Source organism: Mycetomoellerius zeteki, unplaced genomic scaffold, assembly GCF_001594055.1.
Source record: "Mycetomoellerius zeteki isolate Tzet28-1 unplaced genomic scaffold, Tzet1.0 scaffold106, whole genome shotgun sequence".
In the NCBI taxonomy this organism is placed as follows: domain Eukaryota; kingdom Metazoa; phylum Arthropoda; class Insecta; order Hymenoptera; family Formicidae; genus Mycetomoellerius; species Mycetomoellerius zeteki.
The window spans coordinates 2111358-2125827 of NW_017255975.1; the positions used below are offsets into that span (position 1 = coordinate 2111358).

Sequence of the window (14470 nt, forward strand, 5' to 3'; positions counted from 1 at the left end):
GACCAGTACGCATTCGGCAACTTTCCCCTATAATTTTATATTTCCTTTTTCTCATCTTGATTTTCAATATATAAAAGAAAAATTGATCTTCAATATAAAATATAAACTTAAATTATTTTTTATCAGTCTAAATAGAGATTAAAATTAAAACTATATGAAATAATTATTTATAAAAAATTTTTTGTATTATTATGAATAATTATTTTGTTATACGTATCTTGTCTACACATATCTTCTCTACAAATATTTTCTTTGCGAACAAGAATAAAACATATTAAATATTGCAAACGAAATGATTGGTCATTCAAACGGAAATCAAAGAACAATGTGATAGAGAAAAAAACGAAAGAAAAAGAGAGAAAAAAGGGGAAGGAGAGAGAAAAAAGCAGACAAGAGAATTGTTAATCGCATATAACACGCGTGATGGATGTAAACTGCTCCCAGTGGCAGTAATTTGCGTCTTTTTTCTGTCTTCTCTGCTGCTTCCTCTCAGCATCGCTCCTCTCCCTCACCTGCTCGATTCATCTGTTTGCTTATATAATGCTTGTGCAATAATCACTAACGTTTAAGCAATTAACTGCTTGCGGCAGTACCATGACAGTCCCATTATTTTGATGAATTAAAGGAAAGAAAAAAAGAAAGATCACCAAGCACTGTTTTGTCCTTTCTCGGTCAACTTGTCGAGCTTGACACTGCCGAGGCAAGATTTATAGAATTTATACCGTCGCGTTAATCTACCACATTTCTGCTTTGTATTTTTCATAAATTTTATGATATCTTGCATGTAGCAATCATATTACATACGTGACAATTAAAAACAGATAGAAAATATCATAAATATTCCATAAAATCATTTTAGTAATAAGGATTAAGAAAAAATTCAATTTAATGATTTAAGTAGTCATTCCAAATAGAAAGTGATCTAATTAAAAAAAATTTTTAATTTCTTAAAAATCTTCCTTTTGTGTTAAGATGACAAAAATATTTAAAAAGATGAGTAGATTGTATTTATTATTAAATTTTTTGTATTAATCGTGGTCAACTATATCAACTATATCATTAAATAAGCGTTATCAATAAAAAATTCATCATTGGTTGAAATGTAACGATAGAGCAAATATGATAGAGCAGATATAATCATACTAAATATAGATTTTAGAATAAAACATGAAATAATAATCATAAATTCAATATAAAATATACGAGGCACGAATCAAACGCACACAATTATGCAATCTAAACGCAACTGTACCCTATCATTTTATATAGCGATTTTATTACAAATGAAATCCGGTCAGGAGTTTATCGTTCTGTATTCTCGGAAAGAAGGCGCGTAAGAGCATGCGGTGAAGGTCGTAAAAGCAAAAATGGAAAATCTAACAACTGTTACTGCAGAAAATAGATATACTCATAATGTTTATTGACCGGATTAATCAGAAATTGAGATCACGAGGAGCAGGGACGCGTTTATAAAATTTGCGCCTAAGGGCGTGTAATTTTCAAGACAATGTAGCCCTCCTCCCAGGCTTCCAATCTAATGAATACTATTCTTTTTACACGCCTCTAACTAGATTCACAAATACATAGACGAAATGCTGATGAGCAAGATAACATAAAACAATGTATTTCCGAAGACCCGGTGCGGTGAATTGCAAAGAGAATTATTCTGTCACAAAAAGAGAGTAGGATTTATTCATTATTAATGCAATTATATAAATTTGCAAGATTACGCACAAACATTGTGCAAAGCATGATGCTTTTGATTCACGAGTATCTAATTGTAACTAATAATAGCTATATAATCTTTTTTTTTTCAAACAAAGATAATAGCGAAAAAGTAGCGATGATCTCCTTCATCATAAATATCATTCCATTTCTTACTAAGAAATATTTTTTGAAATATACTACAATCAAGAACCAATACAAAATAAATATGTTATAATAATTTATGCAATATATTCTTATGCGGATTTGAGTAAGTAAGTAAATAATTATCTATCTAATATACATTACGATAAATTTCTTAATTAATAAAATATATATTATATAGAAGATCTTTCTAAGAATTATATAAATAAAAATTAAAAATTACAATTTAAAATAATAATAAATCGAATTAGATATTAAAAAATAATTAAAATTTAGACTAAATTAAAAAGAAATAGTGAATTAGAAATTAAATTACACTTCATTAAAAATTGTATGTTAATAATATTAAACTGTCATAAAACTTGAATTACACTGTTACATCTATAGTGTCAAAAATTTAACTTAATGTGAGTCGCCACTGCTCAATCATATCGTTATTTTATACTAAAACAATGGTTATATTTGACACTATATAGTGTCAAATTGACACGATGTAGAGTCAAATTTAACTATCGTTTTGGTAAAAAATAATGATATATTTAGGAACAGTGGCGACTCACGTTAGGTTAAATTTGACACTATAGATTTAACAGTGTATGGTGTCAAAAAGAATGCGCTAGAATTTCTGTTTTAAAGATGAAAGTTTCAATAATGCATTTTCGTTGATTTTTCTCGCGCGTATTTTTTGTGAATATTTTGGCGCAATTTATTAGTATTAAAATTGGAAACAAATTAGTTGCATTTATAACTTCTATGAACTGGCTTGATATTTCGCCAAATTTACGCAAACATGTAGTGCCAAGCGAATAATCGAGCATCAGGCAACCATTGCCAAAACACGTAGAGATTGTAAACTTACGAAACGTGAGTTATTTCATGTAGAAAAAATTTCATAATTTCCTGCAATCCTGTCTCTCTCAAATTTTGAATTTTACATATTTACAACTCATTATAAAAAACATTTTCATTTTTGAGTATTTATATTTTTTTTTACACGAGTATAAAATCCTTAAAAAGGATTTTATCACACAAAATGAATTCTTAAAGGAATGCATAAATGCTTTAATCGAAGAATATTTTATGCTTAAAATAGCCAAGAATAAATAATTTCCAATTAAAAATAAATTAGTCTTAAAATAAAATAAAAATTATATTCTTAGTTCAAAACAAATTTTATTTCAATAAAAGAATAAAGTTGCATTCGTTCATCATTAAATATGCTTGTATTAGCATTATTTTTTCTTCAATGATACTTTTTTTCAACTTATTTCAAACCCTCAGTATGTTTTCCAGTAACATCAAGATGACAGAAACCAACTTACTGCTGCAGTAAGTGACGATAGTTTTGTAAATAAAGTGCCACATTTATAGAGCATGCCTCCTAATGTGCACGGAGTACAAGCTCTCAAGGAAAAACTGAATCAAACTCTACTAATGTGATTCAAAGGTAAGTAAAATGCTGAGACCGTTCTACCAATACCTCCGTCAGCCATATTACAAATAATGATGCAAACAGACGGTCAACCTCGTCATAATGGTAGAGAACGCTGGCTGCACACACAGGCGGATCCGCCACGGCGGATTCATTGCTCATCTCACCTATTTAACTGTGGATAGCAGATTCGCGAATCCGCCGCGGAAAATCTGCCCGCGTGTATAGGCAACCGCCTCTTCGTCGCGTCGCAGTGACAAAGTTGGCCGGCTGTTCGTGCATCCCCATTTGCAATATAACTGACAGAAACATTAGGACGAGCTGAATATTTCATCCACCCTTAAAGATTGAACCACATTTAGAGGTATGTTCCACGAATGCAACAGTTCACTCACAAAACCGTCGTCAAACATCATTCACTATACCTATGCACTTCCGACATCTTGATATTACTAAGGAGCCATTATACATACTGTTGTCGCCTGCCAGCGAATTTTCAAATTTGTAATTCTAAATCCAAGAATAAATAGTTTCTAAATAATGCGATTGAGTTTGTTAGAATCATGTAATGATTTTAGAAACAAAAACACAATTTTAAGAATAAAATATACTTTTGCACAAATCTATTTATTATTGACGCCGGTGAACATTTATAATTGAAGAGAACATTTTATACTTAAATGAAAGTAAATAGCATACAAAAATAAAAATATACGAAACAGGAATTCATTTTTTTCTGTGATTATTTCTACTAAATAGTAAAATCTATTTATATAGAAATAATTATTTTAAAAGATATTACGTCTTAAAGATGAAAAAATTATAAACAAATAAATTATTAGACTTTTATATTAATAAAAAGGATAATCTATATTTTCTTCAAATTCGTTTTCTTCCTCTTCTTCATAACCCTCTTCCTTCTTTTCTTCCTCACTCTCGTCTTCGTAAAGAGCTTCTTGCTCTTCCGGTGCTAATGGTACCACATCCTCCACTCCTTCGGGGAAATATTCCGTTATCAGTTCTTGAGCCTCCTCGTCAACTTCTGTCACGAAGAACGGCTCAATGCCGGCAAAAGCCAGGAAGGCTTCTTCGTTGATTCTTCGAATTATCACCACAAATACCTCAACGCCAGTTTTGTACTTCACCTTTCACAAATAACTTTTATTCGTCACGAATACCTTTGCATTGTTAAATTATGATAGAAATATAGTTTATTTAATTTTTTATTTAAGTTTATCGAAGTTAGATTATTACAGAAGAGAAATTATGTATTTAATCTGATTAAATTTTATCAAACTAATTGTATTATGATTGGAGAAAAATAATACACCTTTTCGAAATCTTCGGGTGAAGACGCGAGGCGTTTCGCGTAAGGCGGTCGATCGAACTCGAAGACGCCGAAATGTTCGATGGCATCACGATTCAATTCGTACGCATCTCGTACAATGCTGAATTTCGACGCATCGAATTTGAAAACACACAACGGCGGAGGAACTGCTGGCTCTTCGTAAGGATGAGCCTTCTTCATGTAAGCCGGAAATAGAGTCTTGAAGACGTGAACTTTACTTCTAGCCTACAAAATTCCGTATGTATGTTTGTAACGATCTCTTGTTCGTTATAAATTTTCAATAAATAATACCTCTTTGTAAATGCTGTTATTAACAGTTATGATTTGTATATAAGAGAAAATACGCGTAATAATTATTATATCGTATATACTGTTAAATCTATAGTGTCAAATTTAACCTAACGTGAGTCGCCACTGCTCCTACTAAATATATCATTATTTTTTATCAAAATGATAATTAAATTTGACACTATATAGTATCAAATTAACACTGTATAGTGTCAAATATAACTATTGTTTTAGTATAAAATAACGGTATGATTGAGTAGGAGCAGTGGCGACTCACGTTAGGTTAAATTTGATACTATAGATTTAACAGCGTAGAATTTTTCTTTATCTTTCTATTAAATTAATTTAATTTAACGTCCCGCTCAATTTAGTTAATTAATTTTCAAACATTCTCCAGTTTCGCCGTCCAAATACCTGAGGAGGTACCCAAGCCGCGGGATGCACGCGATGCACGTCACCCTCAATTTCCGGATCCGGCTTGTGCACATGCACGTGTCTTTGCATATAAGGTGTATCATAAGTCGGTCTGATCGCAGGCACATCAGTTTGTAAAAGAGTCGGCGGTCCTTTCGTGATAATACTAATAAGATAATTCTCGACATCATTGATGGCACGGATCGGATACACCACCGAATCACGTTCCGGGCTCTCATAAGGATAATAAACCGGCCAGTCTGGATGGGGCTGTTTGCCTTTCAACCTCATCGCCATGCATTTTCCATCGGTTAGCCCTGAAGACGCTCGTATTCATTTTTCTATTTTTTTCCTTTTCCCTATTTTTACTTTCGAAACTTATAATGATATATGAAACCGCGACTTTACATAGAGAGTGAATATCATGAATTGTGCAACGTACGACAAATCTGTCAGTTATTACGTCACTCAGATCTCATGATTATTTCTGATCCTGGGACTTGCCTTTCTGGTACCGCACCTTTTATCAATTCCTCGGTGATGTCGACGCCGCTCTCGACGAACATCTTTTCGATCATGTCCTCGTTTAGTTGGATCCGTACTTCCTCCTGCACGTCGTAGCATTGTCTGAAGAGATCCTTCACGAGTTCTATATACGGTGGACTCTGCATTTTATCCCGAGGTCTTCCACGCTCGTCCTTAAAAACCCACGGATAAAGCACCAGCGCCGTATGCTCGCTCAGCTCGACCACCATTTGCGCCATGAATCGCTCATATTTTTCCAGCCTCTCGGCTTCCTCCTTTGCTTGTTTCTTTTCTTCCAGTGCTCGCCTTTTTATCGAGATGGTTTTTGTAAAATATATGTGACTCTCTCTTTTTTCGAGACTGCACTTTATTTGCTTTGCGACGCGAGATTGTTGCGAATAAAATGTCCAGCAATATGTCTGAATAAAAATAAGGAGAGTTAAGAGGAAGATTTAAAATACGCGATAAAGTTATCGTATTAAATTATAAAATTATCATTGTTATTATAGTCGTTTTACGTTTGCTATAAAATATCGCTGTATCTGATCACGCAATTTTTTCAATTTGCATTATAATATAATTGAAAAAATTGCATGATCAGATACAGCGATATTTTATAGCAAACGTAAAACGACTATAATAACAATGATAATTTTATAATTTAATACGATAATTTTATCGCGTATTTTAAATCTTCCTCTTAACTGTCCTTATTTTTATTTGAATATATTGTCGGAGATTTTATTCATAACAATCTCTACTTCTAAATTCTACAAAATCAATTTTTCTTCACCTAATAGCTTCTTGTTTCTGCCATCGGATTTCCTCTTCGGGCGCCCGTTCATGTACATCCAAACGCCACTTCGAAGCTTCTAATTGCTGCACTCTCTTTATCTCATTCATCAGTAACTTTTGCAGACGCGGACAATACGCACCAAACATTAGATTCACCATCTTGCCGTCCTGCAGAAACATCCAGGCGGGTTCACTTCGGCTTCGGAATCTGGCCAAGTCGTCGATGTCATCGTTTCGCGCGATCGCGTAGTCCACCGCCTCGATGCCTACCTCCAACTGGATCTTCTTCAGGGTGCTTACCATAGCAGTGCAAGGTCCGCTCCAGTCAGAGTACACGTCTACAACGATCAGGCCCGGACGACTCAATAACTGTTGCCATTCCTCCTCCGTGTTTACCTCGATTTGCAGAGCCACAGGTCCAGTTTTCTTCATAATATTTTGTCGCAGATCACAATTACTGAAGAAACTTTAACCTCACAAGTGCTCTGGCTAATCGTGTGAAGTGTCGCTCGTAAGAAATGCGAGATGAAAAATGACATGAGAGTGTTGACGACGATTTTTACGTTCTGATTCCACCATGGATTTTTATAAGATGGTTTTTCTGAACCATTAAAATGAAAAACTGATGTGCTCTTTTAATGCTTTTGATTAATATTATATTTATAATTTTATAAATGATTCACCTCTCTCTCTCTCTCTCTCTCTCTCTCTCTCTTTCTGCAAAGAAATTTGTAAATTTTTTAATTTATTTAACTAGTCTAAAAAAAGTTTTATATCAAATTATCAAAAATTATATAATATATAAATATATATAATTATAAATAATATTTATATATAAAATTTTCTGTATATTTTTAAAATAATTATATTTTATGCTCCGATCATTTAAAATTTTAATCAACTGACGTGTTTGCGACAAATTTTTTTCATTTTGTATCAATAAGAAGAGGTTATTGATTAAATAATATATCAAAATGATGACTGCGGCTCCTTTATGTACTCTGCTTCACTCGCAGAGACGCAGTTACGGATGCAAATTGGTTAAAAGCAATGTTCGCTCTCGAACGGCGCGCGAGATAACAAGCGTCGTTAGCTTGTTCGAGCGTGAAGAGGCCGACATGCGTCTCTCGCGCGAGCGTAAAGAGAGAAGAGAAGTAAGAAAGATCGGGAGCGCCGATAGTGTCAACGTCGGCTCCGCGCTCTTATGGCCGCGGTGGCGGCAACGTCGTTTAGGTTTACGTCCCTAATTCACGTCCAGCCGTGATAATTAGTCTCGAACGAGATCGCGAGACAACTCTTGACACATCCAGTCCCTTCCAGCGAATCTCCGACGTGACTCACGAGCAAGATACATCGAGAACCCGATAAAAATTCCGTCGCGTTTTATAAAAAAATCCCCTGTTCTTAATAAACTGAGCAAAATTTATTTTTAATAAAAAAAAATAAGCATTCGTTAGTACGCAGTAAGCTTACAGTACGTTTTTTGTGAGAGCAATCTATGGAGATTTTATGATTTCATTAATTCCGTTGTCGGAACGACGATGATTCACAAAGAGAACGATCGAATCAACAACGTTGTTACTCATTCCGTTTCCAGAAATGTTCCCGCAATTTCGCAGGACCTAACAGGCGCCATCCATTGTGACATCATTCTTCCTGCGGCCGGAAGAACAGCGAGATCTAAATGAAAATTATAACCGCAAGTTGCGAACGCTCATAGCGAGAATAATGACCGCGGCAAAAATAGCCGCAAGAATGTGACCGCGAGAATGCAATAGTTGCTAATTATTTGCCTTTTCGATGGGAAATATTTTTTTGTAATTTTTACGTAAGGCTTTAAATGTTTAAATAATAATTATATAAAGATCGTATATAATTTTTTAAATATTCAATCCACTATTTTTTTATTTCTGCATAAAATGCAGAATTCTCCATTATTACTATTTAAAGACGAATGTATGTTTCAATCACAATAATAAGTAATACTTTTCTAATTATAATAAATTTAAAATTTAGGGAATGCTAAAAGAATTTTCTCCAGAGTTTCCAGTGTTAGATTAATTTAAGGGTTTCGTTTCTTAATTCAATATACCCTTTTTTCCTCAAATCAAATTTGTCTTGAATTAAAATTTAAAAGAATCTTGAGAAAATATGAATAAATTTTTATAATTACTATTATATTAATATCTTGTCTAATTCAGTCTAATAAAATCTTTACCAAACCAAGTTTGAATTTTTATGCTTATTATTGCAGTTAATCGTCGTAACATGCAAGATTAATCTGATTTATTTTTTCATTTCATAGTTTTGTTTTCAGTTCAGTGTTTTCATATAAATCAAGGTAAAGCACACGGAAGTATTGAAATTAACGTGAATGAGGACACACGTGTCGCCAAGTATTGCACCATCGATCCTTATATTTTTTGTGCAACGTCTAATAACAAAACACGGATCACCGTAAGACAGCATATTTCAATCGTTCAAGAGTTTGTCAACTACTAACACAAAGATTTGCTGACGAATTGAAACGGCGACTGGAATTTGTCATATTGTAAAAAACCGATTCTGAGGTCAATCAAGTTCATTCCCGTACAAATTACGCAAATCGCCTGGAAAATTATGTACAACTGTAATACGATCGCAAATAATCGCACAATAAGTTGAAGCTGCAGAATACTTCAAATTTGAAAGAGAGATCACGTTTATAAACAAAAATTATGTTTAAGAGTATCGAATTTTTCAAAAAAAAAATTTCAAATTGAGAAATAACTCCAGTTTTTAAAAATTTATCGTTTCTGAAACGCATATTGGTTCAATTTTTTTTACGACTTTATCTAAATAAAATTCAATGAAAGAAATTATCCGTGCAGTTTTCAATTTTATTCTACATTTGAATTAGATTTTCAACGTTCTATACTCGATGTAAGATATTACGTGAGTTAACGTTTACATTAATATGAAATTTGCGTACATCGTAACCTCACAATGAGGCTTGAAATTTACGAGTGTACGAGTCCTCGGGCGACTCATTCGTCAATTCCATTTCAGCATAATAATACCAAGTCGAGAGGATAAGGGGCTAAGGGGGTCTAAACGCGTTCATCAGGTTAACGGTCGTGTCTTGTACTTGTAGGAACGTTTACGATCGCATTGAGTGCCGCGTTGTTTTGCGACCGCGATCGACCGACAGTGGCGAAAAGAACTCGTTTCTTCATTAAAAGGAACGATGATGATGCCGTGGAGAGCTATAAAGACAAATAGTAGCAAAATGAGCCCAACGAGGCCTAATGACAGCACATTTGCATCAGTCATTAAAACCGACGGGAAAGTCTGATGTCGGATGATTTTGCCCGACAAACCAACGCGTAAGATTAGATGAAAGTGACGCTCATCTCACATTTTCTTGCTTTCCTGCGCTACTTGTGCTTTTTATCAAGCTTTCACGTTATTTCGCCGATGCATAAATGCTTATATTTAAGCAATGTAAAAGCAGAGAAAAGTATATGACAGTTTTATTCTTAGAAATTTCGTTAAAATGTTTAAATTGACGGAATTAAGTAAATTAAGGCAGAATTTGCATATATATAATAAAATAAAGTAGAATGTGAAAGAAATAAAAATTATTAAAGCGTAAAATAAATATAATATTTAAAAAACGTTTTATTAATTATTTTGAGACTATTATAAATATTATAAAAAATAAATATATTATAAATAAATATTAAGATAAAAATTGTGCATTTTATTGAAAAACAAAAAACTAAAAAAAATTAAACCATCTTTATACCTTTTTATACCTTAAGAAGTTTCATATCTTAAATTTAGAAATTGTTTCTAAAGGATAAAACAGGAACGGTTTTTTTTTCGAATAATTAACACTGTACTATCGGAATACCTTTTCTTATCTGAAATCTCAAGACTTCAGTTCTCACGGTGCACGGTGGACATTTTTTTTTAAGTACCATTCGCGAGATGCAAATATTTCTCGATGTTGTCACGTTCCGCCTACGTGCACTAATTTCATTGGCGTTGCAGGATGTCACTTCTCAATCAAAGGCGAGTTCATGGAAACGATGAAATAATTAATCTCAATCTCGTTCTCTTTCTCTCTTGCTCCCTCTCTTGAATCGATTTCACGATATCGGGAGGGATACTCAGAAGTAACACCTACGTATCCTCGTAAAAACTTCGCGAAATGATTGATTGTTATCATATCGAGGCTATGCTGCTAATCTGTTAATGCGTTCTTAAGTTATTGCGCTTACGTAACGAATAATTGTCTGGAAGTTATGGCTGGCGCCAAGTAAAATGCGTTCTCAAGATCAATAAAGAATATTACAATGTTCGTACTTCTTTAATTTTTCATCTGCAGATTCTTTGAATATCATTCGTAGAATAGAGTTTTACTTAATAAAAATATGAAATATAGATATAACGGTCTAAACTATGCAATTTCATTATCTATAGATGATTTCAAAATATTCATAAGTTATCTATGTGTATAAATACAGCAGGGTATCGTGCTTTACTTAATTTCACAGGTAGATACTTAAATAAAATTTAATTTGAAAAAAGAGAAAAATTAGATTTAAAACATTGAAAAAAATTCTAAATTTTTGCACGTTATTATAATAGAATTTTGTTGGGTGAATCAGTTCGCATCTATCTTACTTCATCAATATGTTCTTAATAACACATATTTTATTAAAGAAAATCTTGGAACGACTCTTTTAGTCGTTGTGTGTGTATGTTTAAAAGGTTAATACAATCCTTATAATTTTTGTTTCCATAATAGGACACTCTCATACGCATGCATTCGCCAACGCCTTTTCGTTCATATACGCGTGTCCGGTTCATGCGTATACATCCGGCTTTCTTTCTTTACCTCGGATCAACTTCATGGGGGAATTCTCGGTACTGATCCGCGGGACTTTCCTCCTTTCGTCAACCGAGTGCGGTACAAATCGTGTCAAACATGCATTGCACGGTAATCGCGGATGTGACTCACGCTTCTTATGGCATCGCCATTGCAGCACAAGTGTCGCGTTTAAATAAATCGATTCTTGAAATATCGAAAGATAATCGTAATAAAAAATTAAGCTGTAAAGAAGCATATTCTATAAAAATAATAGTAAAATGAGAGTAACAATATTTGATAACTGAATATCTTCATAATTTTTAATCATCATACAATCAAGTTTTGACCGATCAGATATAATTAAAGATATCTTTTCCAAATTAATTAATCAAACTTCAAATTGAGAGATGCTGCACAAAAGTTTTAAAACGTTTCTCATATATAAGACTTCCATCTGAGTGGAACGTCGTTTCGACTTAAAAAATCTGCAACGTGTTAAATTAATGCATCCGGACACACATATTTGACGACGTTACACAATGCTACGGATATTAAACAAAGGCGCATTCGGTGTATATAATAAGATTTGTGAGGGGTTCGTTACACGAATCGTTGTTTGTCGCGAGAGAGCGAGAGACAAGAATCCGTAACTCGCTAATTAACTGCCGTCATTTATCTAAGCTGGAGAAACGAGGAAGAATAATGAACGTGTGTCGAGGAAGAGCGAAATGACGCTTCTGCTTCTGATTAATTTGTAACTTAAATCATCGTGGGGGTTCGACAAAGGTAAAGGATAATGGGTAGAAATAAAAATATTCGAGAGAAATAAACATCTATTAAATAAATGGAGGCAAGATAAACTTTTTCGAATCTTAATAACGCATTAAGAGTAAATTCGCGAAACAACCTTTTAATAACTTCTTTTTTATCAATATAATCACAGAATATTTATTCGTTCTAATTATTTATTTAACGATCGGTTTTAATTATTTACGTATTTCATTAGATATTTGATTTTTAGTATAAGATTTATATCTAGAAATATTTTAGCATTTTATATATTAGTGGAATGAATTTCCAAAATTAAAAATTAGTAGGAATATCTGCATAATTCTACTTTCTCGTTTATATAATTAATTTCAGATTATATCTTATTTCAAATTATCATTACAATTTGTATTTATTGTGCGATTATTTATTTGTTCATCTAAGAAATAAGATATGGTCTTTAAGAGAAAAAAAATAATAATAAAGCCACATATTCGACAATTATATCACAACGTTACAATTTGTGAAATCAGTCCTAGATATGCAGTTGACAATTATTTAATCCGCGAGACCTTGTTATCGCACTTTATCAATACAGAGATCGCACGGATATACTATTATTACTTTATCAACCAAGTACGCAACAATCTCGCGACAGTCCCGGAAATAATTAATCTCATGAGAGAACACTGCCAGCGGCGACTGAAATTAATCGTACTCTTCGTCTTCGTCGAGTCATTTGTCGTCCAATCGCCAATTGCGACGTAAGCAGTCTGCGACTTTACCAAACAAGTCTATACATAAGAAAACAAGTCAATTTACCTTACAAAAATTAAAATTTAAGTACTTTTATTGTAATTCAACGAGAGAGAATACTGTATGTAATATATTTTAGAAAGTAGTTATACAATTTAATGTGTAATAATAAAAAAGTATTAATGTATTTTAATAATGCAAATATAAATGTGTTGTCAGTCAATAAGAATGCCTTCGATAGAATATAATTTCTATTTCAATAGAAATATAATTTCAATAAACTGCAGCAGTTCTTTAATTTATAGTAATATCTAATCGTTAAGACATAGGTATACATGTCCCGTATCGAAATCTTTTTCTATCATTTCTATCTTAATCAGCTGCGATACACGTTCGAACGAATTCGATATGCGTCATGAAATTGTTTTGCCATTTCTCATCTCCACTCATTGGAGATTAATGCATATTCGATTTATATCAAGTGACTGATCTTAGGTCAAGCATGCAACTTAACCACAGACATCAGCGCAAAATGCACTCGAGTTCAAACGCGTACATTTCAAAGATAAAGATTTTTTTAATAACTTTATTTGTTTATGATTCTTGTCTTGTATAATTATCTACTTATTTGTTTATTAAATAAAAAAAAATCTCAATTTTAAAAGCAAAAATATTAGAAGTGGGCAATATTAAAAACTATAAATTAGAAAATAACACATATATGTATATACGTATGTTAAATAAAAATTATTAAAATCATCATCCATTTCTCTCTCTTCAGAATAACATACTTTTCTACAAAAGCTACCGCGAATGGATTAGTAATTATTATCTACTAAAATCGACAAGAGTGCGGCATTCGCATTCGATGGTTCTAAATCCTTGAGCAAACAACGTGTCGCGATTATCGCGAGCCTGATAATTCTGAATCTACCTCGAGACGGATATAAGTGAGGATATGTAAGACGATTTCCAGCGAGGAAGAGGGGCGTATTAAACATAATCGTCGGAAACATCAATTCTCATTAAAGCGTAGGAGACGCATATCGCCGCCGACACCCACCGAGATGGCGGTGGATTATAAAATGTTATACAATGTAACACGTGCACGCTCATTAAGCATTTGTGCGCGTAAGGTCAGGGCGCAGCGCATGTCGTCGCACGTCCCTGACATATTCGTTTTAGTTGCAAAACTACAACGTTCCTAATATCTGAACCATACTTGGAAATATTCTAATGAAAGATAAATTATTCAAAATACAACAAATCATTATTGTTCATTTTTTATATTACCTACACACTATATATCTATAAATGTTTATCATTTCTAATATTTTTAAGTACAATAAATGTATATTTCACATAATATTATATTCTTTTTATTGAAAAAAATTTGTTTGCATTAATTAGAATTTTG

At 32.9% G+C, this 14470-nt stretch overlaps 2 protein-coding genes across 2 annotated transcripts in view; both read right to left on the bottom strand.

Moving 5' to 3' along the window:
* The window catches only part of LOC108722466 (uncharacterized serine-rich protein C215.13-like), a 101562-nt gene that overhangs the window by 42507 nt on the left and 44585 nt on the right, over positions 1–14470 (bottom strand). The gene's annotated exons all lie outside the window — the stretch shown is intronic.
* LOC108722862 (uncharacterized) lies at positions 4153–7168 on the bottom strand. Its single transcript, XM_018448207.1, has 5 exons — positions 6670–7168; positions 5872–6182; positions 5352–5668; positions 4632–4874; positions 4153–4446 (listed from the first exon to the last, which is right to left on the bottom strand). Exons 1-5 carry the CDS (start codon positions 7101–7103, stop codon positions 4153–4155), a joined length of 1599 nt encoding a protein of 532 aa, XP_018303709.1. The 5' UTR covers positions 7104–7168.